The sequence below is a fragment of the Diadema setosum genome, chromosome 1 (assembly GCF_964275005.1).
Source record: "Diadema setosum chromosome 1, eeDiaSeto1, whole genome shotgun sequence".
Taxonomy (NCBI): domain Eukaryota; kingdom Metazoa; phylum Echinodermata; class Echinoidea; order Diadematoida; family Diadematidae; genus Diadema; species Diadema setosum.
In genome coordinates this window covers 41,732,766-41,753,981 of record NC_092685.1, presented here as the reverse complement: position 1 = coordinate 41,753,981, position 21,216 = coordinate 41,732,766, and the positions used below count along the sequence as shown (strand labels likewise).

Below are 21,216 nucleotides of genomic sequence, written 5' to 3'. Positions count from 1 at the left end.
TCAATTGCTTTATAGCACCAATGCTCATCACCACCCCCCCCCCCCCTTGGAAGATTCCCTGAAATCACAAATCCATTAATGGCTGTTAATTAAGATCTCGGCTTCAAAGGGGTATACCTACTGATTTATGAAGGCAAGGATGTCATCAGATCCAAGGAAAGGCCCATTCACATTCAGAAGTTATTGGGCTTTAATCTTGGATCATGACACACACACACACACACACACAGAAATCTATTTTACTCACTGAAATTTACACTTTGGCTGCATGTGAAGCACATTTATCTCTGAACAGCATGGAACATGAACTCAAGCATCCTACACTGGGATTTGAAGCAGCAAGCTGAACCACAGGTGGAAAAAAAAAAAAATCTATTTTGTGTTTGCGTACCATCACTCACACTGCACAATGTAAATTACAGCATGGGTTAAAAAAAAAAAAAAATTGATACGGACCGACTTTTTTGCATAATGATGCTTTTTTGCAAAAGTTAATGATTACAAGAGATTATTGTAGATGTTTTGTTTTTGCCTCAAATTGCAAAAACTTGACTTTTGAAAACTGATTTTTTTTGGGTGAATGTGAATAGGCTTTGAGTAACATCATTACTACAGTAAAATGCTGAAATGATTTTCATGTCTCTATTCTGCTATCAAATTTCTGCAGTGAGTGTTATTGATTCTAATTATGATCACCTTTTTTCTATACTTGTCTTGTAGATTATGTAACATTGTAGCTACTGATGGAAAAGCCTTACCGGTACTTATAATAGTTTGGTTTGGTTTCTTTCTATGTATTAAAAATCCACAATATCTATACTATCATAACTGAAGTAAAAATTACACAAAATTTACACCCCAAATTATTAACATAGACTGCTAGATTGTGTGAATGTGATTTCCACAAACTCCTAATTCAGGGAATATATACATTGCATTTCGCACTGACCTCGGTAACATCTTAAATGACCATTTCGTCGTCGCCACGCACTTCATTTATGCATGCGCCGAGCCAGCTACTACTACTACACATAGGCCAATTAATACATACACAATACAAGACAGCCCTAAGTAAGTTCTTGTAAGCTCTTCCCCCTTGATTATGTGCACAGGCCAGTAATTAAAGCGGCCTCGATCAACCTATAGAATCTGTCCTCTATGGCGGAGCACTCCTCGCTTGGCAGATGTCACGGCGCAAGCTGCGTTTCTGTCTGCAAATCTGGTCTTCTAGCTAAATCACTTAGTCTCCTTCACCAGACCAACTTGCATAGCACACGTTACCCAGAAGGTAATATTATTAGCTTAAAGATCCAGTTTACCTTTGGGAGCAGTGATTTCAAAAATGTTCAAGATATCACATTTGATGCATATGTGTAGGTCTGTTGTATCATAAAACATCCTACCATATGAAATATTTGCAATAAAACCTAAAATATAAGGAGATATCAGGGTTTTTCTCAGTAAACCGTAACTGTATACGGTTTAGTCTGGAAACATTTTTATTATAACTATTGTTCACATTTTGTGTATTTAACAACACTTAACATCGATTATACGGATTCAAATTTCGACAGTGGTTGTTTCTATCCCTAACTCACATTTTAGAACTATTTTAAAGCACTAATGCTTTCATCTGCAAATGGTAAATTATGCCTTTAATACAAGTAGTGCAATCATTTCTAATATGTATATGTCAGGCTGTCTACACTTGTGCGATCTCTATTTCACATATAAATCTTATTAGGATTGAATATTGATTAAGGGTGTAAACTATATGGTGGACCAATACTGTCATTTGCAGCACCAAAAATACAGTCTACGTCAAGAGCATAAATCTATGCCATGACTGAGGCTTACTTGGAAAGGAGGGTCAAGACCTGTAGGTATTGGGCTCATGTTTAATTGTAGTCATATTTTGTCTCCCTCAATCACAATACATAGGTCTATTTGTATTACAGTGTGTCTGATCTCCTGTAGGCTTATCAAAGGACTGTTAGATCTGAAGGACTGTATTGCTGATGTTCACTGAAAGTGAAAGACACAATCAATGTATAGTTTACATGTTGATCGCATACCTGCCAACTTTGAAGTCCAACAAATAAACGTATGAAGAAATGACAGTACGATCGATCAAAAAAAAAAAAAATACTTGTGATACATAATTTTTCACTTTTGATGGATGTTCGTAACCACAGAAACACAAGGCTGATCGGAGCTCCATATCACAAGACACAAATGTTCCTAAAGTATGAACAGTTGGCAGGTACAAGTATTAATCACTGGTATCAATGAAGGGTGAAAGAGCCCTTCTGCAATGGCTTTTCACCCAGATTTCTGATCTAGTATACAATCAATGCTATGTCAGAGCACTGTGCTGCTTCTTTCTAAATCATAAAAAATGATTTTGAATAATCATTGGTGATTCTTGATGGTCAACGTGAGCTCAAGAGCAAGATTTTTTCTTCCCCTTTATCACATTAGCTGTGGTGATCCATAAATGAAATTTGAATTGCACAGGTTACAAAATTATTACCTCCTCGTCTACAAACTGATTACATGTGTACGAATAACGAGCATATGTGCGATACATTCACTCCTTGCATGTGGTGCCGCATCTGATGCTCTTTATTTCTCATGACATTTGTACATACAAGTTAATGTAAAATGCGGCCATTGGAAGCGACTGAAATCTTGATTTCCCCCCCCCCCCCCACACACCAAATTCTGTATGATAAATAAACACAGGTGCAGAAAGAAATTTTGCCCAACAGAATCCAGTTATGAAGCATTGTTTACTTGGAAACAAAGGTCAGACCTCTTGGCATTTGGTTGGTGGGATGCTTTTTTTTTTTCTCCTTTTTCTCCCCCTCTCTCTATCTCTACTGCAATAGCTATTCTCTGGTGTGTGCACTGAAGGACTGAATTTTGCCAACTGTAAATATTGTATGAAGATGCAGTGAATATTTGCCCTGGAATTTTGTTCTACAATTTGATGTGAGATTTTACTGTAACTATTGCTATGCACACTACAGTAGGCTTGAAAGTGATGCCTTCTGTCAGGACAATTACATACTACAAAACAACCTCCAATTTTTGCTGGTGAAAGAAGTAAAAAAAAAAACAAAAAAACACACCAATATCCACAGAAAACCCTGAAACATTACACCAACCTACACAGTAGACCAAGGGCACGGAATGGTAATAGTAACCATGAACTCCCAATCCTCTTCCTTACTCCGATTGCATGCCACAGTAGTTTCTATACATCTCCCTAGCGCTGCCGATTGGAAACATTCTGCACATACCCCCGCGAGGGCCTTCTCCAGAATTTTCAAGAATTTGATCCGGACGCACAAGTTCCTCGCCCTGCCAACCAACTGAACATCTCACCGCATTCTAATTCATTCTATTCTGACAAGAGCATCTCCTGCTGTATAGGATTGGAGGCTAGTGTGGGAGAGTTGGAATTTGCAGTCATCTCATACAACATACCCCTTTTTATACACGCACGAACAGTTGGATCAGAATATGTGATTTTCCTGGTACAGTGTATCACATCGCAATTTTGCTATGATGAATTTTTCATACCACTGCTACACAAACTATCTTTGAACATGTGTAGGAGTTTTCTCCCAGAGTATGCCATAGAAGCGTATGGGATACCATTTGAAATGGTATTCATCAGTTGAAATTGCTAATCAAATTCAAGTTGGAGAATAATTCCATGTAGATACACGCACAAAAGACCATTTCTCCAATATACTGTCAAAGTTCTTGAACGGTTAATATGAATATATGCAAATTGCACTTTATGGCAAAGTAAGCATGTCATCCCCTCACAACTTGCCATATAGTATGGTTTGTGCATAAAATTGTGAAATTTCCAGTTTTTCATTCAAACGCAATTACAATGCCCGAGGCTCAAATCCTGATATATCTAACTGATCACAATTCTGAAGTTATTCAACCAGGAATAACATCATGTTTCAGACTTCAATGACAGAAACATTGAATTTTCGTCATTTTTTGTACACAATCAATGGAAAATTGTGAGGTTATGACATGGTCAGCTCACTCATTTGCATATTCATATCCACTGTACAAAATACAAGAACTGTTTTGCAGAAATTAGCAAAACTTCAAAATTTCATAACTTTATTTTTCATCCGATTTCAGTCAAATATTTACCGTTGAGCTCGTAAGATTTTACTCTTTTTTATCAGACTAACTTATTTTTGGATCAGATTTCCCCTTTAAAGTGTGGAAGCAATCTCGAAGATGAAGATAGTTCACATAACATTCCCATATGAATTTCAATACTTATTACCACACACCTTAAAGGGTGTGTACAGTTCTGGTCGAGGTGAGGATTTAGCTTTTGACGTTTTGCGAGATATTCAGAAACCACTCTATGAGATGTCAAAGAGCATGCAGTTCTAAGGGGTATCAAAAGTTTATTCGATGAAAAACGGTTTTGGAATGGCCGATATCCAAAAACAAGGTGAAACAAAGAGATCCTAATAAAGTTGTGGCATGTCGCCTTTTATTATTAGCACTTTTTTGGGATATCTCAGCCATTTGAAAACCAATTTTCATCAAATAAACGTTGAATCCTTCTTAGAATTACATGCTCTTTCATATTTCATAAGAGGCTTTTCATTATCTCACTTAGGAATGCTCAAAACATGAATCCCCACCTCAACCAGTACTGTACAGTCCCTTTAAAGATGCAGTCAGAATGGAATAATTGCAAATCAAAAATGTGCTTTCATTCCTTTAACCCTCTGTGAGTCACATTTATTTTCTGTCATAAGTTTGTGTGCAAAATTTGTGCACATTTGACTCACTGTCACAGAGAGGGTTAAAGAGCAAAAGGTTAAGTATTGGATATTAGAAAGGATATGTCAAAATTTGATGTGTGCATACTACTGCTACTCCTTATGTCATCCACAGAGTAAAGTTTGTGGGAAGATGAGCACGATTGCAAGGGCTTGCTAATCAGCTCTGTGTGTCTGTCTTTGTGGTAGTGTCTGTATGCACCTCAACACTCACACACCATCTCTACAAACAATTTTGAATACTAGTACAGTAGTCCTACACTTGCATTTTCATAAGCTGCGATATCATGAACAATTTCTTTCTGCAAGAAACAGTAGAATGTCAATGAAAGCAACTCTCTTTACACTTTCTGCCATAAAGGATCCCCAAGTGTCATTGATAAAATATTAAAAAATCCGTAAGTATCATACAAGATATTTTTTTCCCCCAAGTATTACAAATTGAGAGTACTAATATCATTGGTTGAGAACCAGAAGGGCACTATCGGCTTCTAAGATTTGAGAGTAAATAAAAATGAAACAATCCATTTTCATGAAATAAAAAGTTTAATCAAAAGTGGGTAGATTTATAAGCACTGTTCCAAATATCAGGTAAAATAGCACCCTTAAGGTTTTAATTTTCAACATTTTTTTTGAAAATGAAAATAATTCAAAATTGACACCATAATTGAGAGGAGATCGAGGTCTACAATGTGATACCAATGATTCAATACCCTCCAAAATTGTGATAACAGCCTTCTAGTTCTCAGCCGACAATATGGAAATGAAGTACATTGAGAAAATGATATTTTTTTGCTTTCTTTACCTTGATGTCTCGATGCATCTTCCCAAGAGAATGCATGTAGGCAAGTCCTGTCAGGGTTTGCTGGCAGACGTATGCAATCTGTTTCTCTTCAAGCGGACCAGTCACTGTTACGCAGAGAGAAATAAAAAGCAAAAAAAAAAAGCGATTAACAACAATACCAATTATTACAATCTTACCTACCATAAAAGCTGTTATTTTCGCCAGGATTTCAATTTCACAAATTCTACCAATCACTGCAAAATTTTACCAATCGCTGCAAATTTAACAACACGCGAAAATATGGGCACTTTAATTTTGATCGCATATACGGACAGGTATTGGTGCACTTTAGCCTTGGTGTCAAATCGTGACGACAAAATCACAAACACACACACACACACACACACACAAAATGTCTGTGACCTCCTCGTTCGTGAAAATATCTGTATGCAAAAATAACAGCTTTAACAGATCTCAGAAGACACATGCATACAGCATTTACCAACCACTGCCACCCATTAAGCCCTCAAAACCACATACTACATATCTGTGGTTTGGTGTTGTATCTTCCATTACAGTATGATTTTTTTTTTTCACTTCTAGTATTCATTATTTTAAGTGTTTCAGATGTTTCAAAATGGACCACGTGCCAATTGTAAACATTTTAAAGTAAGTCCATTATGAGACAGAGCAAAATAAAACCTTTCCAGTAATAATCTCACTTGTAACATAACACAGCATATTTATAGTTATGATTAAAAAATATCCCATATTTTCTTATTGTTTTTTGTCTTGTTTCTGAGCAGTCTTAATGGCAAATATCTCAACTTAGCAAGAATGGAGTTAGCTCATTTTGCGATCGAACTTTTCAAATATACTCTTTCAGTCAAACCCTTTATTGTTCATATATTGTTTCCACAACGCAATTGCCAAAATCCTCTCAGCTGCTACATTTACAACTGATCCTCAAATTGGCATCTTTTCTTTCCTTTTTTTTGGGGGGGGGGGGGGAGGGGGGGGGAGGGAAGGGGGGGGGGTTAGGTTCTCTCTAGAGTTTGTACAGATTGATTATGAATTCAACCAGAGCCATTTAATCTTTCTCCAGTGCAAGATATACAGTGCAACTCAGAGGTGCCAATTTAATGACAAAATGCTAAATTTTGCAGCAATATTCCCCAGAGGCTTGATGCATTAAATGGGAGCACGTGTAGATCATAAAGCAGTGCGAAGGAGCACTTTCTGGTCTATCGAGTACGGTCAGGCGGTACATCTGTAACCAGAATGGGACGTGATCCGTATGTCAAAGAGCACATATCCCAACTCATGGATGTCATAAACAATAATACACAGCATGCATACATGCACTGAATAGAACATTTGTCTGGCATTCGCTACAAAAGGCACACAGCAGCCAGGCTGATATTTCCATTTTTGCAAAACTGCAGTGAAATCAATGAATGAGCTTCAGTGTCCTACTGGTGATAATCCCCATAGAACTCTCAGATCTACAATATTTCCACAGAAAATGAGCACACATTTATAAAAATAAGACAGTTAGTGGAATGGAGACTACGTGAGATTAACATGTTTTAGCATAATTGTATGTGCAAAAGCTTCTATTTCAATACACATGCGCCATGGCATAGCCAAAACTTACATACAGTAGGGCCTACCTTATAGATATCATGGACTGCTTCCACAAGAATTTGTTCCCACCAGGTCTTAAGTGATTGCTAAAGTACACCAATTTGTTGATTCTGAGCATATAACGAGCACATTTATAAGGCTTAGCGGGAAGTGTCATGAACTTATGACCAAAACCCTTCCTGAAACCCGTTTATAGATATTTCACACAATGAGAAACGGTTCTATGCTCCATCTTAAAGGACAAGTTCACCTTCATTAACATAAGGATTGAGAGAATGTAGCAATATTTGTAGAACACATCATTGAAAGTTTGAGGAAAATCGGACAATCCATTGAAAAGTTATGAATTTTTGAAGTTTTTGTGCAGTCACCGCTGGATGAGAAGACTACTGCAGTGTAAAAAGTGCAAAAGTTTTAAAAATTCATAACTTTTGCATCGATTGTCCAATTTTCCTCAAACTTTCACTGATGTGTTCTACTAATATTGCTGCATTCTCTTAATCCTTATGTTAATGAAGGTGAACTTGTCCTTTAATGTCTAACACAGACTGTCCCTCTTTATTACATGTAGATCTCCATTCTTTTACCTCGCATCTTACATAGAGCACTGAAATAATACATATTTCAGTGATAGCCAACTGTTCTTTTTTTTTTCTCCCCTACCAATCAGGAACACTAATTTTGTGATGCCATACGGTGCATCACTATTAACATCACATTTGTTATTTTTTGGGGGTGGGGGCTATCGGTAGATATTTCATTAAAATTGACTGGTTTTGACCAAAAACTTTCATCTCCTACAGCATTTGATAGCTGGAGTGAAAATGCAGTCCTCTTGTAATAGATGGGCAAAACATTGACCCACATCAATTGTCAGTTCTCAATGATTCACTGTTCAGTACATACCAGCATAAGCTCAACTAATGTATGTAAACATGTTGGGACTAAACATAAGGCCTCATATCTCACCAACTGTTTACCCAGTCAAAACCAAAGAATAAAAGGCAAATAGATGTAGAAAAAAGGGTTCTCTGGCACAATAAAAATGTACATTAACTGTGAATTAATCCAAACAAAAGAAAAACCCACTGTAGAAGAATACTCGCGGATCGTAGGTGGAAGAGCATTTGGTCCTCCACTGGCTAAGATACATTGCACTGTTCTGCAACCCAAGCCAGCACATACATTTGCAGCAATGCGAGGGGAGGAAAAAATGGCTCACTCAAATTACATTAAAGTCTCAGTCTCTCTCTCTCCACAGTATAAAAGGTCCTTTCTGCCGGACACTTTTGAGCTGAAATCAAAATTGCCTGAGGGTTGTCTGACATAAACTCCCTGCGAATGCTCCCGTGACTGCAGCAATAGACGGACGGACGTAAGTCGGCGGAAACCTATCCGCCCGGAATTGCGGGATATGGTAATTCCAATAACACTCTCGCGCAGTAACGTGAGAATAAGGATCGATCACGGACGGGGAACCAACAACTGAGACTAGACCTGCACTCCCTTTTGAGACCAGGGAACGTGCATCAGCTTCATGCAGGTGCACCAGATGAAAATACTTGGCCCTGAAAGCAATCATATCCTGATAGCACTCTTGACAAAACACTGGTGAATATTCTATAAAAATGATCAAATCTTGGCCCTGAAAGCATTCATATCCTGATAGCACTCTTGACAAAACACTGGTGAATATTCTATAAAAATGATAAAATAGCGCCACCACTGTTAAGTATCTATAACACAATTTTTAACACTGACGATAATTTGCCTTTTAAAAGAGCAAGGTCGAGAACTACTTCAGGTGAACACAGCCATTACATGAACTTGACAAAGGTCAAAGTCACAATGTACCAGTAAACTTTCACATAAATACATAAAGTATGGCGCGTATTCAGGCAGTAAACAGCTTCACGTATCCAGCAAGCATCATATAACATGTTTATACTTTGGCACATAAAATCTTAACCTTCACAAATATCACAAGCTTGGTTCAAAAGGCCAACACAGATTAGGTCTATTCATTGGTGATTCCAAATACACATCTAGCCTATAGTGTGTCTACAGGAAATGCCAGTATGAAAGGGCTACCGAAAGATCCAAGTAGGCCTACACTGTCGGGACAGAGAAATCGAGTTGATGCAAGACATTACAAAATTTTATTTAATATCCTACCTCCAACCCACAAAAGCAGTGAGATAATGACATGTTCTGAATTTCCTATTCAATTATGCCTATGTTGAAAGGAACTATAAATTACTTCTTCAAGAATAAAAGAGTGTATTAAATGAGTAGTTGAGGTGACTGTTTCCAGCATGCCACACTCTGCATGTTGCAACATGTTTATCACCAAAACTCACAATTTCAGGACGTGCTGGGGTCAACTTGCGCTTGTGACCCTCTTGATGCAATGCTTCAAAATGAAGAGAGCATCCCACAAGAATGGTAGCCCCTGAGTGCAAAACACCATGGGGGATCACGATATTGTACATTGTAAATGTTTAGTACCACAGAGGAGGTACTAGCCTCATACCTCCTTGGTACCACATGGACAAACATGCATGGCAACTGAGAAAATGGCAGTTACAATGGTAGTACGGTGTGACATGTACTGGCATGATATGGGAATTTGAATGTTCAGCAATCCTAACTTAAGATGACCGGCACTACTGGCATAAGGTTTGATTCGATCTATTCCTTCGCCACATGAACTATGAAAACTTAATCTATTCCTTCATAAGAATGCAATTTTTTTCCGAGTGCTCAGATTGTTCTGACATCAAGCCTTTACATGAAAAAAGCGTCATCATTTCAATTCAGCAATTGCTGAATGAGCACAACATTATTGCCATATCACTATGAAACCAGCCAGTATGGGACAAACATCAGAGACATGTCCGTACATTGTAATATCCACACTGTCGTCATCAGATAAATCCTGACAGAAGCAATGCACAACACAGACCCACCCATAAACAAAGCACTGTACGGAATGGTGATCCCAGCGTGCACATATGGATGGCAATAACATCAGAAATTCTATAATCTTCAAATTAATTTACATTGGGCCATATTGGTCTGAGCTGTTAGGACTGTGCCATAGGATTTGTGACATTATGACCACATAAAGATGTTAAGTTTTTGTTTTGTTTACAAAGGTGATAATGATAAAATCAGCCTATATAGTTTTTCTTGCTCTTGCTCAAATATCACAAGATGTCACATGAATGTGGACTGCTATTTCACCTCCTAACCTCCCCCAACCCCCATCCCCAATAACAGCAGGAGAGATTTGCCGCAACATGCCCCTGTAACCTCCCTACATTCTCATTTTTTTCAAATCAATCCACACAGCAGATAGGAGATACGTGATCCTTCACAGCCGACCATGAATCGATGCTGGAGGCATTCAGTATTCAGCATCAACTGTGCCCCAGCTAGAGGGCATAACACTCCCAGGCAGAGACACAGATAGCTCTGTGTAATATATCACCACTGTAATGTGACACAAAAGACACATTAACTGAAATGCACCTGCTACATAGGCCTATCTTATGCCATAGAGAATTGTCTTACAGTCTCTACGATCTACAGACCAAGCATTATTCAAGACACCATTCCATTTGATGTTGTACTCCTAGCTTATTACTATGTCCTGCCATCACATGCATCAAGCAAAAAAGAAAAAAAGAAAAAGTTTACTGTAAAATGAGGAATGTTCGCGTGCATTTTAATTTTGCGAATTTCGCAAGCGCCAAGATTCGCAAAATCAAAATGTACGCGAAAGTTCTCGTCTACACTATATGCATTGAATGCCACTGGCAATTCGCGAAAATTTCATGCCGCGAAAAAGGCCGTCGGCTCAAATTCGTGAAAATTTCATGCTGCGAATATATATCCTGTTTTACAGTATATCCACGAGACACAGAGCATGTACATGTATCTCCTCCACAGCCAACAGACCATGCAAATTAGATGGAAGGGACAAGAGTTTTAATGAAATGTATAATGTGCCAACATGTCATGTTAACCCCCTCAGTCAAAGTACATGAGTACCATTAAAGATAATAAAAAGTTTTGGTACCTCAAAAGTTTCCCTGAATTTAAGTGTTTCAGGTTAAAGTACCTTTCAAATAACTAACACTGTGAGACTTACTCGCCCCAAAGTGCTCTCATTTCTTAGTAATCATGCAATTAACTGCGACCAGCAGCCCCATACGCATAGCGACCAGCAGCCCCATACGCATAGCGACCAGCAGCCCCATACGCATAGCGTAATGGGGCTTCGCCTTGTAGCATTCAGGATAATGACAGATTTAGTATCGCGGGTAAATATCAACTTAAAATCCAGAAAATTCTTCAATTTGAAGACTTACCAATTAAGTTGAAGTCTTGGAAACAGGCTTCGGGCAACGTTTGGTTCTGCCAATAGTCCCTTTCTGTTCGAATTGATGACTGAATGTGACTGTCGAGAGGACCTTGGGAGAGCTACATACACTGATTACTACGGCCAGCGCATACGCACACATCACATGCGAACAAATTTCAAATCCACGAACGGATAAGATGTTTGTGTGCGCATGCGCTGGCCGTCAATTCAGTGTAGCTCTCCCAAGGTCCTCTCGACCGAGTCACATTCAGTCATCAATTCGAACAGAAATGGACTATTGGCAGAACCAAACGTTGCCCAAAGCCTGTTTTCAAGACTTCAACTTAATTGGTAAGTCTTCAAATTGAGGAATTTTTTGGATTTTAAGTTGATATTTACCCGCAATACTAAATCTGTCATGATCCTGTAAGCTACAATGCGAAGCCCCATTTAACTATGCGTATGGGGCTGCTGGTCGCAGTTAGCTACTCAGTATGCGTATGGGGCTGCACGCTGCTGGTCGCAGTTATCATGCAATAATGGTTTCGTACAATACGTGTACTACCTCGCCGCCGTACGGCGGCGGCTCTGGTACGAAACCATTATTGCATGATTACTAAGACATGAGAGCACTTTGGGGCGAGTAAGTCTCACAGTGTTAGTTATATGAAAGGTACTTTAACCTGAAACACAAACTAAGACAAGGAAATTCAGGGAAACTTTTGAGGTAATACCAAAACTTTATATTATCTTTAACATGTGAAAGCAGGTTGCTGATGTGGTACATAAATTGATGGAATTAAACAGCACAGGTTCCAATACAACTGTATCTCGACAGAGATCAACCCATAACCAGTCTGACCTAAATTTGGTTTGCCGAGCTTTTATTGAAAAAATGAGAAAAATTTACAATTATGCCCACATGTACATCCTGGCGTGGTTTTTCACTTCCTCATCGGTGCACAGAGTTCACTTCCACTGGCTGGAGAAAACGTGGAAAGGTGTGAAGAGAGAAAATGGATGGATGAAATACCGGCGGACGAGGAGACTGACAAGGATGGTGGCTGGTGTGTTCCTCTCAGATGTTACACCATGACTCATCGTTGTCCGTTTTTAATTTTCCCTGACTTCACACAGACATGGTATGGCAGAGGTTAGCTTCACTTGCAGGCTATGGGCGGATGTCCACTCTACCTTATATCAATGATTAGATTATTCTTAATCCAGTTATAGATTTAACGGATAACTTAAATTTGTCAAAACCATCATCTCGGTCAGTGTCCATTCCTATTCGCAGGTTTATACAGCCATACCGAAAACTGGATTGATAGTCGCTAACACAAGTGATGAACCATCGTTTTCATTGAGGGTGGGAGTGAAAAGAAATCCTTAAAGAGTCTGGAACCAAGGCTAATTCCAGACTCATTACAAGACCTGTACAGGCAGCAGTAGTAGGAGCACAGTGTGCAGGAAAGCTACTGTAAACGAGTTGAGTGTACATATATGACACTGTAAACAAAATACTTTCAAATTGATTACTAATCATTCATCCTGAATCATGACTAGACTAGCCTTGATACAATCTTGACACGAATACGCTCAATGTTATTTGTGGTCTCATCATGACACACACATGAATCATCACAGAACATTTAGCACACCCACACACAATCTACTGTATCGCCTACCGGTACTCGGTGGGCACACACACCACATGGCAATTTCTGAACCCCAAGTGACAATGGCATGTAAATGAGTAAATATACAACACAATGTGACGATGAACAAATTAAACTATACAGCATAACATACAAAATGCGGTTTGAATCAATAACCGTTAGCACATTCAATTGTGCATGTACAAGTCCACGCCTTGTTCATTGGTTGCCGATGATAAAGGTCAACTGCAGTGCATATTTGTTTTCATGCAGTATTTTTATTTACCTTCAATATACATAATTGGTAATCTCGATTCAGAATACAATGCCATTGTCATTACATTTCCTTTGGCTGATCACGAAAAGAAGGGAGAAAGAAGCCAAATGTTGCCACAGACTTGATCATTGCTCTCACCAAGTCACAGGTATTTGAAAATGACTGATTGTCAATTAACTCACCATGCCCAGCACCCCTGTCAGAGTTAATGTGTTTTCCATAACACACAATGTAGCTACATTTGTAGAGTTCTAGATGAGAGTTATGTGTGGGACACACACAATATTGTTTGTCGTTGTTTTGCTTTTTTTCCTCCGATATCTCTGATTCTCTCACACAAAAAATCATGAATTACACAAATTCCATAGGAAAAAAGATCTGGGGGTGGGTATGAATAGATATGATATCAGTCAAATGACTAAGCAATATCTCAAGTTTTATACTTGTTACCACTTAAACAATAAAATAAAATTGTTTAATATTCTTTATACACATAATGCAATAAGCTTCTCACAGATGTATTATCACTAAAATAAAACTGCCATTGGGCTATGTATGCATTTGTTGTACATATAATCTACAGTAGTGATAGTGCATTCAATGTCATGCACTGTATGCAATACCATAATGCAATATTAAATGGGGTGAATGTTTACATTCACAAACAGTTACACTGTGTGGCAATTCTTTTACATACAATGTGTGTACCACATACTAGTACATAGGGTAGAACTGCAGTCAATCTTTTTGCAGAAAACTCTCCCCTCCTCTCCCATCCATCCACTGCAATGTTACTTTCCTGCGCACCGACATTGTCGCGGTGCACCCTTTCCACGCAGTTCGTTCATTTATGGCCCGACTATGCACTGGGATCATGAGTTCAAAGGCCATGTCTGTTGAGTGTTTGTGTTTTATCCAACTGAATGAACTTGACAGTACTCTCCAAGGTGATGGCAAACCATGATATTGATTAAATCTTTAAGGGCAATGTCAGTTGGATTTCCTCTCATTTGCACTTGCCATGGTGGCAAGAATTAAGGTTTTGCTACATATCACTTCCAGGGTTAATCAATGGTTTAAACATATCACGTAATATCTAAGGACAATAGTCAATTTAAAATTGCATCTGACCTCTTTACAACATCAAGCCTGTAGTACAGATATGATGCATTAAACCCTTTATTCATTTCCACTTTTTTTTTTTTTTTTTTTGGGGGGGGGGATTTTTATGCAGTAAGGCATGTTCTAAGGGAAACTGTCCTCCCCCCCCCCCAAAAAAAAAGGAAAAATGATCACATTATGTACATTGTAACTTACAGCAATTCCCAGCATTTAGTTCCAACCAGTAGCAAGCAAGCATCATAAAAGCAATGAATGGCATACAATGCAGTTAAAAATGTTCAATTTCTGAATAAATATGCACAAGTAGTAATAGTATTAACATTTTTCATTAGTGGTCAGATGGGCTGTGAGAGCAATTATAATCCATTTAAATGGATTCCACTAGTCCCCCATCATTTCCAGCAATTTCTGCCTTTCCACAGGCTGAAGGGCTATTGACACTCCCAATAACTAACATTAGTGGTCATCGAGAAGGTCAGACAGATCATAAAGAGATTACTGGATAATCTATGACTGTTTAAAAATTATAATGTGATATCTGTATGGGGGTCAGATACTCCAAATGGCACCCATCTGCTTGTACTGTATGGACGGGGCATAGTCTTGACCACAGTCTGACTGATGAAAACTTGTACTTTCTAAGGAATGAAAATTATGAGGTACGCAGTCAACCGCCTGGGACAGAGACTTCATCATGAGCAGCTCAATAAATACCTCTTCTACTTTGTGGGACAGATTCTTGCTGTAGGCATATGTACACTGTACAAAGAGCACACTGATACCTAATATCATCTTCATGATGATCTTATTTTGATATCAGATGTGACTTTAGTTAACACTTCATTAATACCGAATGCTACTTTGTGACAATCCGCACTGTACCGAAACCAAAAGCATGATTTCTTTTTATTGGTACATGCACTATGTATAAAGCATCGTATTACACCATGTACAAGTGTACATCAAAGAACAGGAGTATCATCTCGCTAGCTTTGACACTGATTGGCGAATTCCCCTTGAGCTGTATTGATTGATGCCGACCTACACTCTTTTAATTGGCAGCCCCTGCATGATGCTTCAGTGGAATGCAGCATGGATGTACAGTTGTATAGTAGATCCAAGTCCTATCACCAATAATATCAGATACATTCACATTAAAATTTAAAATTTGTGGCATTAGATACCATAGTAATTTGTCAGCACCGATCTCACTGGCGAAACATCACAGTAGTAGTACCAGAAATTCACTTGGTACCATTTTCATTCACAAAACGCCATGGTATATTTCTGGTAAACATTTTACATTTACATGTGTGCATGGCTCCAATCATGGGGTACACCCAAAGTGTAACATATGGGGTCAAAAATGAAGTTCTTGGAATAAAACTGATTCTCTCCTTACAATCTTCCTTACACCCTGTATTACTCACACACCAATTTTCAGAGCTGTTCCATGGGCAGTGCACATGTAATCAAACATCGAAACATCAAGTGTCTTTGTTCATAACTCAATGTCCATTTCCTTTTCTTTCTTTTTTTGATTCATTTATGGAAGCAGTTTCAGAAAAACTTCAGTGATATATTAGTTGATAATTGCTATGACTATCATCATATACCAGAAATTCAGGGATTTGCATCTTCACCAAAGCATAGTGATTGAATCCATTATAGACAATAGTTATGAACATAAGATTTTGTGACCTATGCTGAAGAAATTTAGCAAACATCTCTGAATTGATATCATATCCCCATTAACAACATTTCAATAAACAAAGGCAATGGAGTGGACCAATATAACATAACTAAAGTTGTAATCATTCTTATTCTTTTCCACTGTAAGAATTTGCTGTTGTCAAAAAAAAGATTATGTTCATAAATGTAGGACACTACTGATGGTTATTTTAAAGAAACAAATTACTCTTATGCATCAAAACTTACAGGAAACTAGTTAAGACTAAAGAAATAATGACTTAAAATCAAATTAATTTTACAAGAGTAATTTTAAGATCAATGTTTTATTTTTATGAAGTTGTCGTTATGTTCATAACTGTTGGACGTGGTGTCCAGGTTATGAACATAAAGAAGAGATGAAAGGAAGTACAACAATATGTAGTATACAACACATAAAATCATTAGTAGTTTGTGTTTTTATACTGAAAAAGACAGAATAGTTCAGAATTGTTAAGAAATAGCTACATAACTTTGACACTGATATTAAATAAAAACCGAATGTTACGTTCATAACTCTTTTGTTCATAACCATGTCCACCTTCGTAATTGATGAAAAAAATTAAAAAAAAAAGATGTAAAATGCTTATGTGAAGTAATATTTTCTTATATTTTTATGAAAGCAATCCCTGGTGATACAAAAGTTCAGAAAATAATTTTCCATTACTTCAGAATAGGGCTGTATTATGTTCATAACTGTGGACACTAAAAATTCAAGTGATGTTGCAAGTGATAGTATATTTTTAATATCAGAGTAATGGGGAATAAAAACCTTTTTAATTGTTGGACTGTTCCTCTGATCTCTTTTGAATGCTATTACAAAACAGCTATTGCAATATCAACTGCAATTATGTGATTTATTTATATACGTTTGGTGGACACCAAAAGTTATGAACAAAACCCTAAATATAATACATACATATATTCTTATTTGAAGAGCACATGGCATGCTCTCAATATAAAAATTTTTGTACTATACTACTTCATACATTTCATTCATCAAATGCCCAACAAAAGCACAATCCCTCCTTTTAATGATGGGCATGAAATTGTGCTGTTTTTAAGGTTACGTTTAAAAAGCCAAAAAACTGCATTTTTTAATCTAAAAATGGCTGTAAATACAAAAATATTATTCTAAATAATACAAAAATTGGCTTTCAGCTTCCTTGGCTTTATTTTGTTAAATCTTTATCAGAAAATAGCACCTTGGTGCGGTCAGCAAAATTCTATGGATGTTAAAAATATTGCAGGATGAAGGGTACCCATGATCAGAGCCATGCACATGGTGCAGTTATATTCCAAGGGGGAAAAAAACACTAGTTATGTCAGGTCGCATGAGCAATACACCACTGTAAGATTGGTGGAATTTCATGACATGATTCACACTCAAATTTTGCATGCATGCATATTTTGTGCGAAGTTTGAATTACACCCAAAATACCATGGTATTAAGGGATGTATTTCACGATGATTTGTGTTGACTAATACCACATGTCATCATCAATGTGAATGCACCTCAAGTCCCATCACCAAGAACACACGGTCTAACATGTGTATGTATGGATAGGCCTACATTTTTACGATCAACTGTCAGGTGAGAACAACAAGTGCGCATTATCCTCTTAGTCTTGTATTATAATCTTTTTTAGAGTGGTCATGACAGTCAAATGTTCAGATGATGTTCAGAGAATGGACTTCTGTTGTTTTCAAATTCCACATCAATAGACTAAGTTTACTATTCAACAGGATATTCAAATTCTATGCATATTCATTACTATGTAGAATTTTACCTGAAAAGAAGCTTAGCCCAGGCGTTCATGACTCTTGCCCAACATGGCAACAAATAATGCATGCAAAGTGCATTCCAAGTATTGAAATGCTTGAGCATGTACAGGTAGACTAAATAGCTTATTACCAGATCCTAAAAAGAAACTATCAAATCTAGTTCTTTTCTTGAATGTATTCAAGTTATATGCAAACTTTCTTCACAAAAGATAATCTTCCTAATCACAGAGCTTGCTGGCAGCTTCTTGCCCTTCCTACAAACAACTACTAGCTGTTATTTTCACGTACAGATATTTTCGGGAATGAGGAGGTCATGGACATTTTCGGGAGACGTTGTTTTCGTGCATCAATGACAACGAGGACATTGTAAATGTACTATTACCCTGGCACATGGCAACATTTTTGCGTGTTGTTAAATTCGCGGACCAACAGTGATTGCTGATATTCACGAAAATGACAGCTTATACAGCAATGAATGATATTAAAGTGAATGCCTGTGCAAGAACTTACTAAGGTGGAACAGATGAATATTATGGTTCATCATTAGGCTATCAGAAAAGAAACATCCACATGAACAAATGGTCTATTGGCCTACGTTTAGTTTTATATCAACACTACAAATTATAACTGTGCTACATGTTTGGCATGCCATGCATTGTATATTTCAAGACACCTGAACAAACAGTCATGGCAGAGTAAATGCATTTAAGAAAAAAAAAGCACTTTGTGTTTGTTTTCTCATGATAATGCAACATTGTGCAGTACATTTACTTCTTCATAACAAGGTATTGATTTACATTGCAATCCAGTTGTCTCCAAATGCAAATTACACAGCCTGCTTATGGGATGTTGTGATGTTATCCATGGTAGCCTCATCCATTCTTGCCATCGAGGTGGCTGGGGCATTGAACACAGCCAATTTCTGGATGACCACGTAACTAGCTGCACATGCAAAGACGATGAGTACCTGGCTCCCACTGCTGCTAAGGAAAACCAGCTGACCACATCCCTTTGAAGGATGGGATCCAGGGCTGTCTTCATAGACTTGTTTTTGACAACTCATTCTAAATCAAAAGCTTAAAGGTGCATAGTCCCGGTAGTGTAGAGGGCGCTGTTGATGATACTGCCGATCACCGTTAGCATTGATACGAAGATTACCAAAGTTGAGCTGTCATCAAGAGTAAAGTGCGTAGGTGTGGCTAAGTAACGTTGCCTTCGTTGTCTTCTCTGCGCATCGCGCAGTCTGTAGTAATGCCGGGGTGCGTGCATATGTGCTTGTTATTATGACATCACAAAAGAAGTTTGCTAAAGCTGTCATTCCCCTCAGCCGAATCATGAGCCGAACTGTGATCGGACCACTGACTACAGTAAATCGGACTTCTTTGGACTCGGGGGAAGTTGGCCACAGCGTAAGCGCTAGAGAGGAGTCGATAGCGTAGGTCTCTATAGGAAACTTGTGCCGTGCGCCCGCGTACGCATTTGACTAAACCATCAGGACCATGTGCCTTTAATATTCAGGTAGTCTAACTCTTAGGATAACGGGTTCATCGAGAAGCACAGCGTTCCAAGGGCATTACAAACCACAAACATGGATGTTTCTCCTACTCGCCCCAAATAGTCATCTTTGCTAGGGCCTCATACTTATTACTTGCTCAGCAGTGAGATCCAGGATGACATTGAGTATAATCATGCAGAGTAGGTTTGTTGCGTTCTGCATTCATACTTACACTGTATGCGACACTGCATGAACTATCAATCATTAACACGTTCTCATCGGGGGATACATAATTTAACTGGAATGTGCATAAACCACAGACTGTATAGTAGATATTTCATGACCCTTTCCATTTAGAATTGTAAAATCACAAAGCAGTTCGACTGAAATATTGTGAAAAGCATTATCCTGTATGTTAATCCTGATCCTGAAGATACACATTGATGCATCTACATTGTAGGTAATAAATGACTTACTAGCAACTGACCGTGATGCACCTTGCACTAATTCTGCCATCTCCCCCTTTTATCTCGCCTTCCAAGCCAATCATTTCCACAGGAACGAATGGCTGCTAAAAACCCTGAGGGCATCCGATCCCTAAGTAGGTCTTAGCGAGGGGTAATCTTCCCTATCCTTACACCTCCAACAACCAGACATAATGTGTCTTCCTTTTTCCCCCATCCGTTCGACCCCTCCCTAGTTCTCCCAAACCCCTTTAAAATACTCGTACCCACAAACCAGTCTACAAATCAATTGGCTGCATTTCTTCCAAAACATACAAATGTAGAAGATCTCTCAGCACTTGGATGATGAGAGTACAGTCATTGCATACACTGCTGATTTGAGCTAATAAGTAGGACAGGTTGGGACTGCTCCATAGACATGTGGGCTCGTCACTCACTCAAGAAGGAGGCAGCGTTGTCGTGGGAGAGACAAAATGTACAACATCTGCGCATTTATTCCACACCGCTCAGCACTGGCGTGTCCTCAGCGAGTGGGGGCCCACTCTGAGGTACTGTACCAAATGAATCCCACTTCTACAACCTACAGTGCCAGCCATGGCAGAAATCCCTGTTATAACTCCATCACTGACATTTGATGTCATCATAAAGAGGAAAATGACAGCCAAATTACGTCACAAGACTTGTTGTTAAAGAATAAGCTTTCCTGAAGAAAACTTGTAAAATACTTTCAAAAACAAAGGATTAACTCTTGACAATGTCAAGGATAGAGTCCCATCAAGATATATTATAACTCTTTGTGAGTCATCTTGGAAATAGCTCACATAATACCATGCCAAAGCTGATGTTGGCTGCTCGTTTATCTCTCATTTAAATGCCTAGAAACATGACCTCAAATGATGAAGTAGTTCATACAATCCATCACAACATAAACTCCAACAGACATAATCCATTCCAGACTCAACAGAGGCAGAATGATTATCATCGGTGTATCACCGAGTAGCAAAATATGTGCAAACACAATCAAATTGATAGCATGAATTATACTATCA

At 38.2% G+C, this 21,216-nt stretch overlaps 1 protein-coding gene across 1 annotated transcript in view; it reads right to left on the bottom strand.

The window, feature by feature from the left end:
• LOC140230721 (mitogen-activated protein kinase kinase kinase kinase 3-like) overlaps positions 1–21,216 on the bottom strand; it is a 150,782-nt gene that overhangs the window by 105,731 nt on the left and 23,835 nt on the right. Inside the window, exon 4 of the mRNA XM_072310863.1 lies at positions 5,644–5,747. Within this exon, the coding sequence (XP_072166964.1) occupies positions 5,644–5,747 (104 nt within the window). The remainder of the gene's footprint in view (positions 1–5,643; positions 5,748–21,216) is intronic.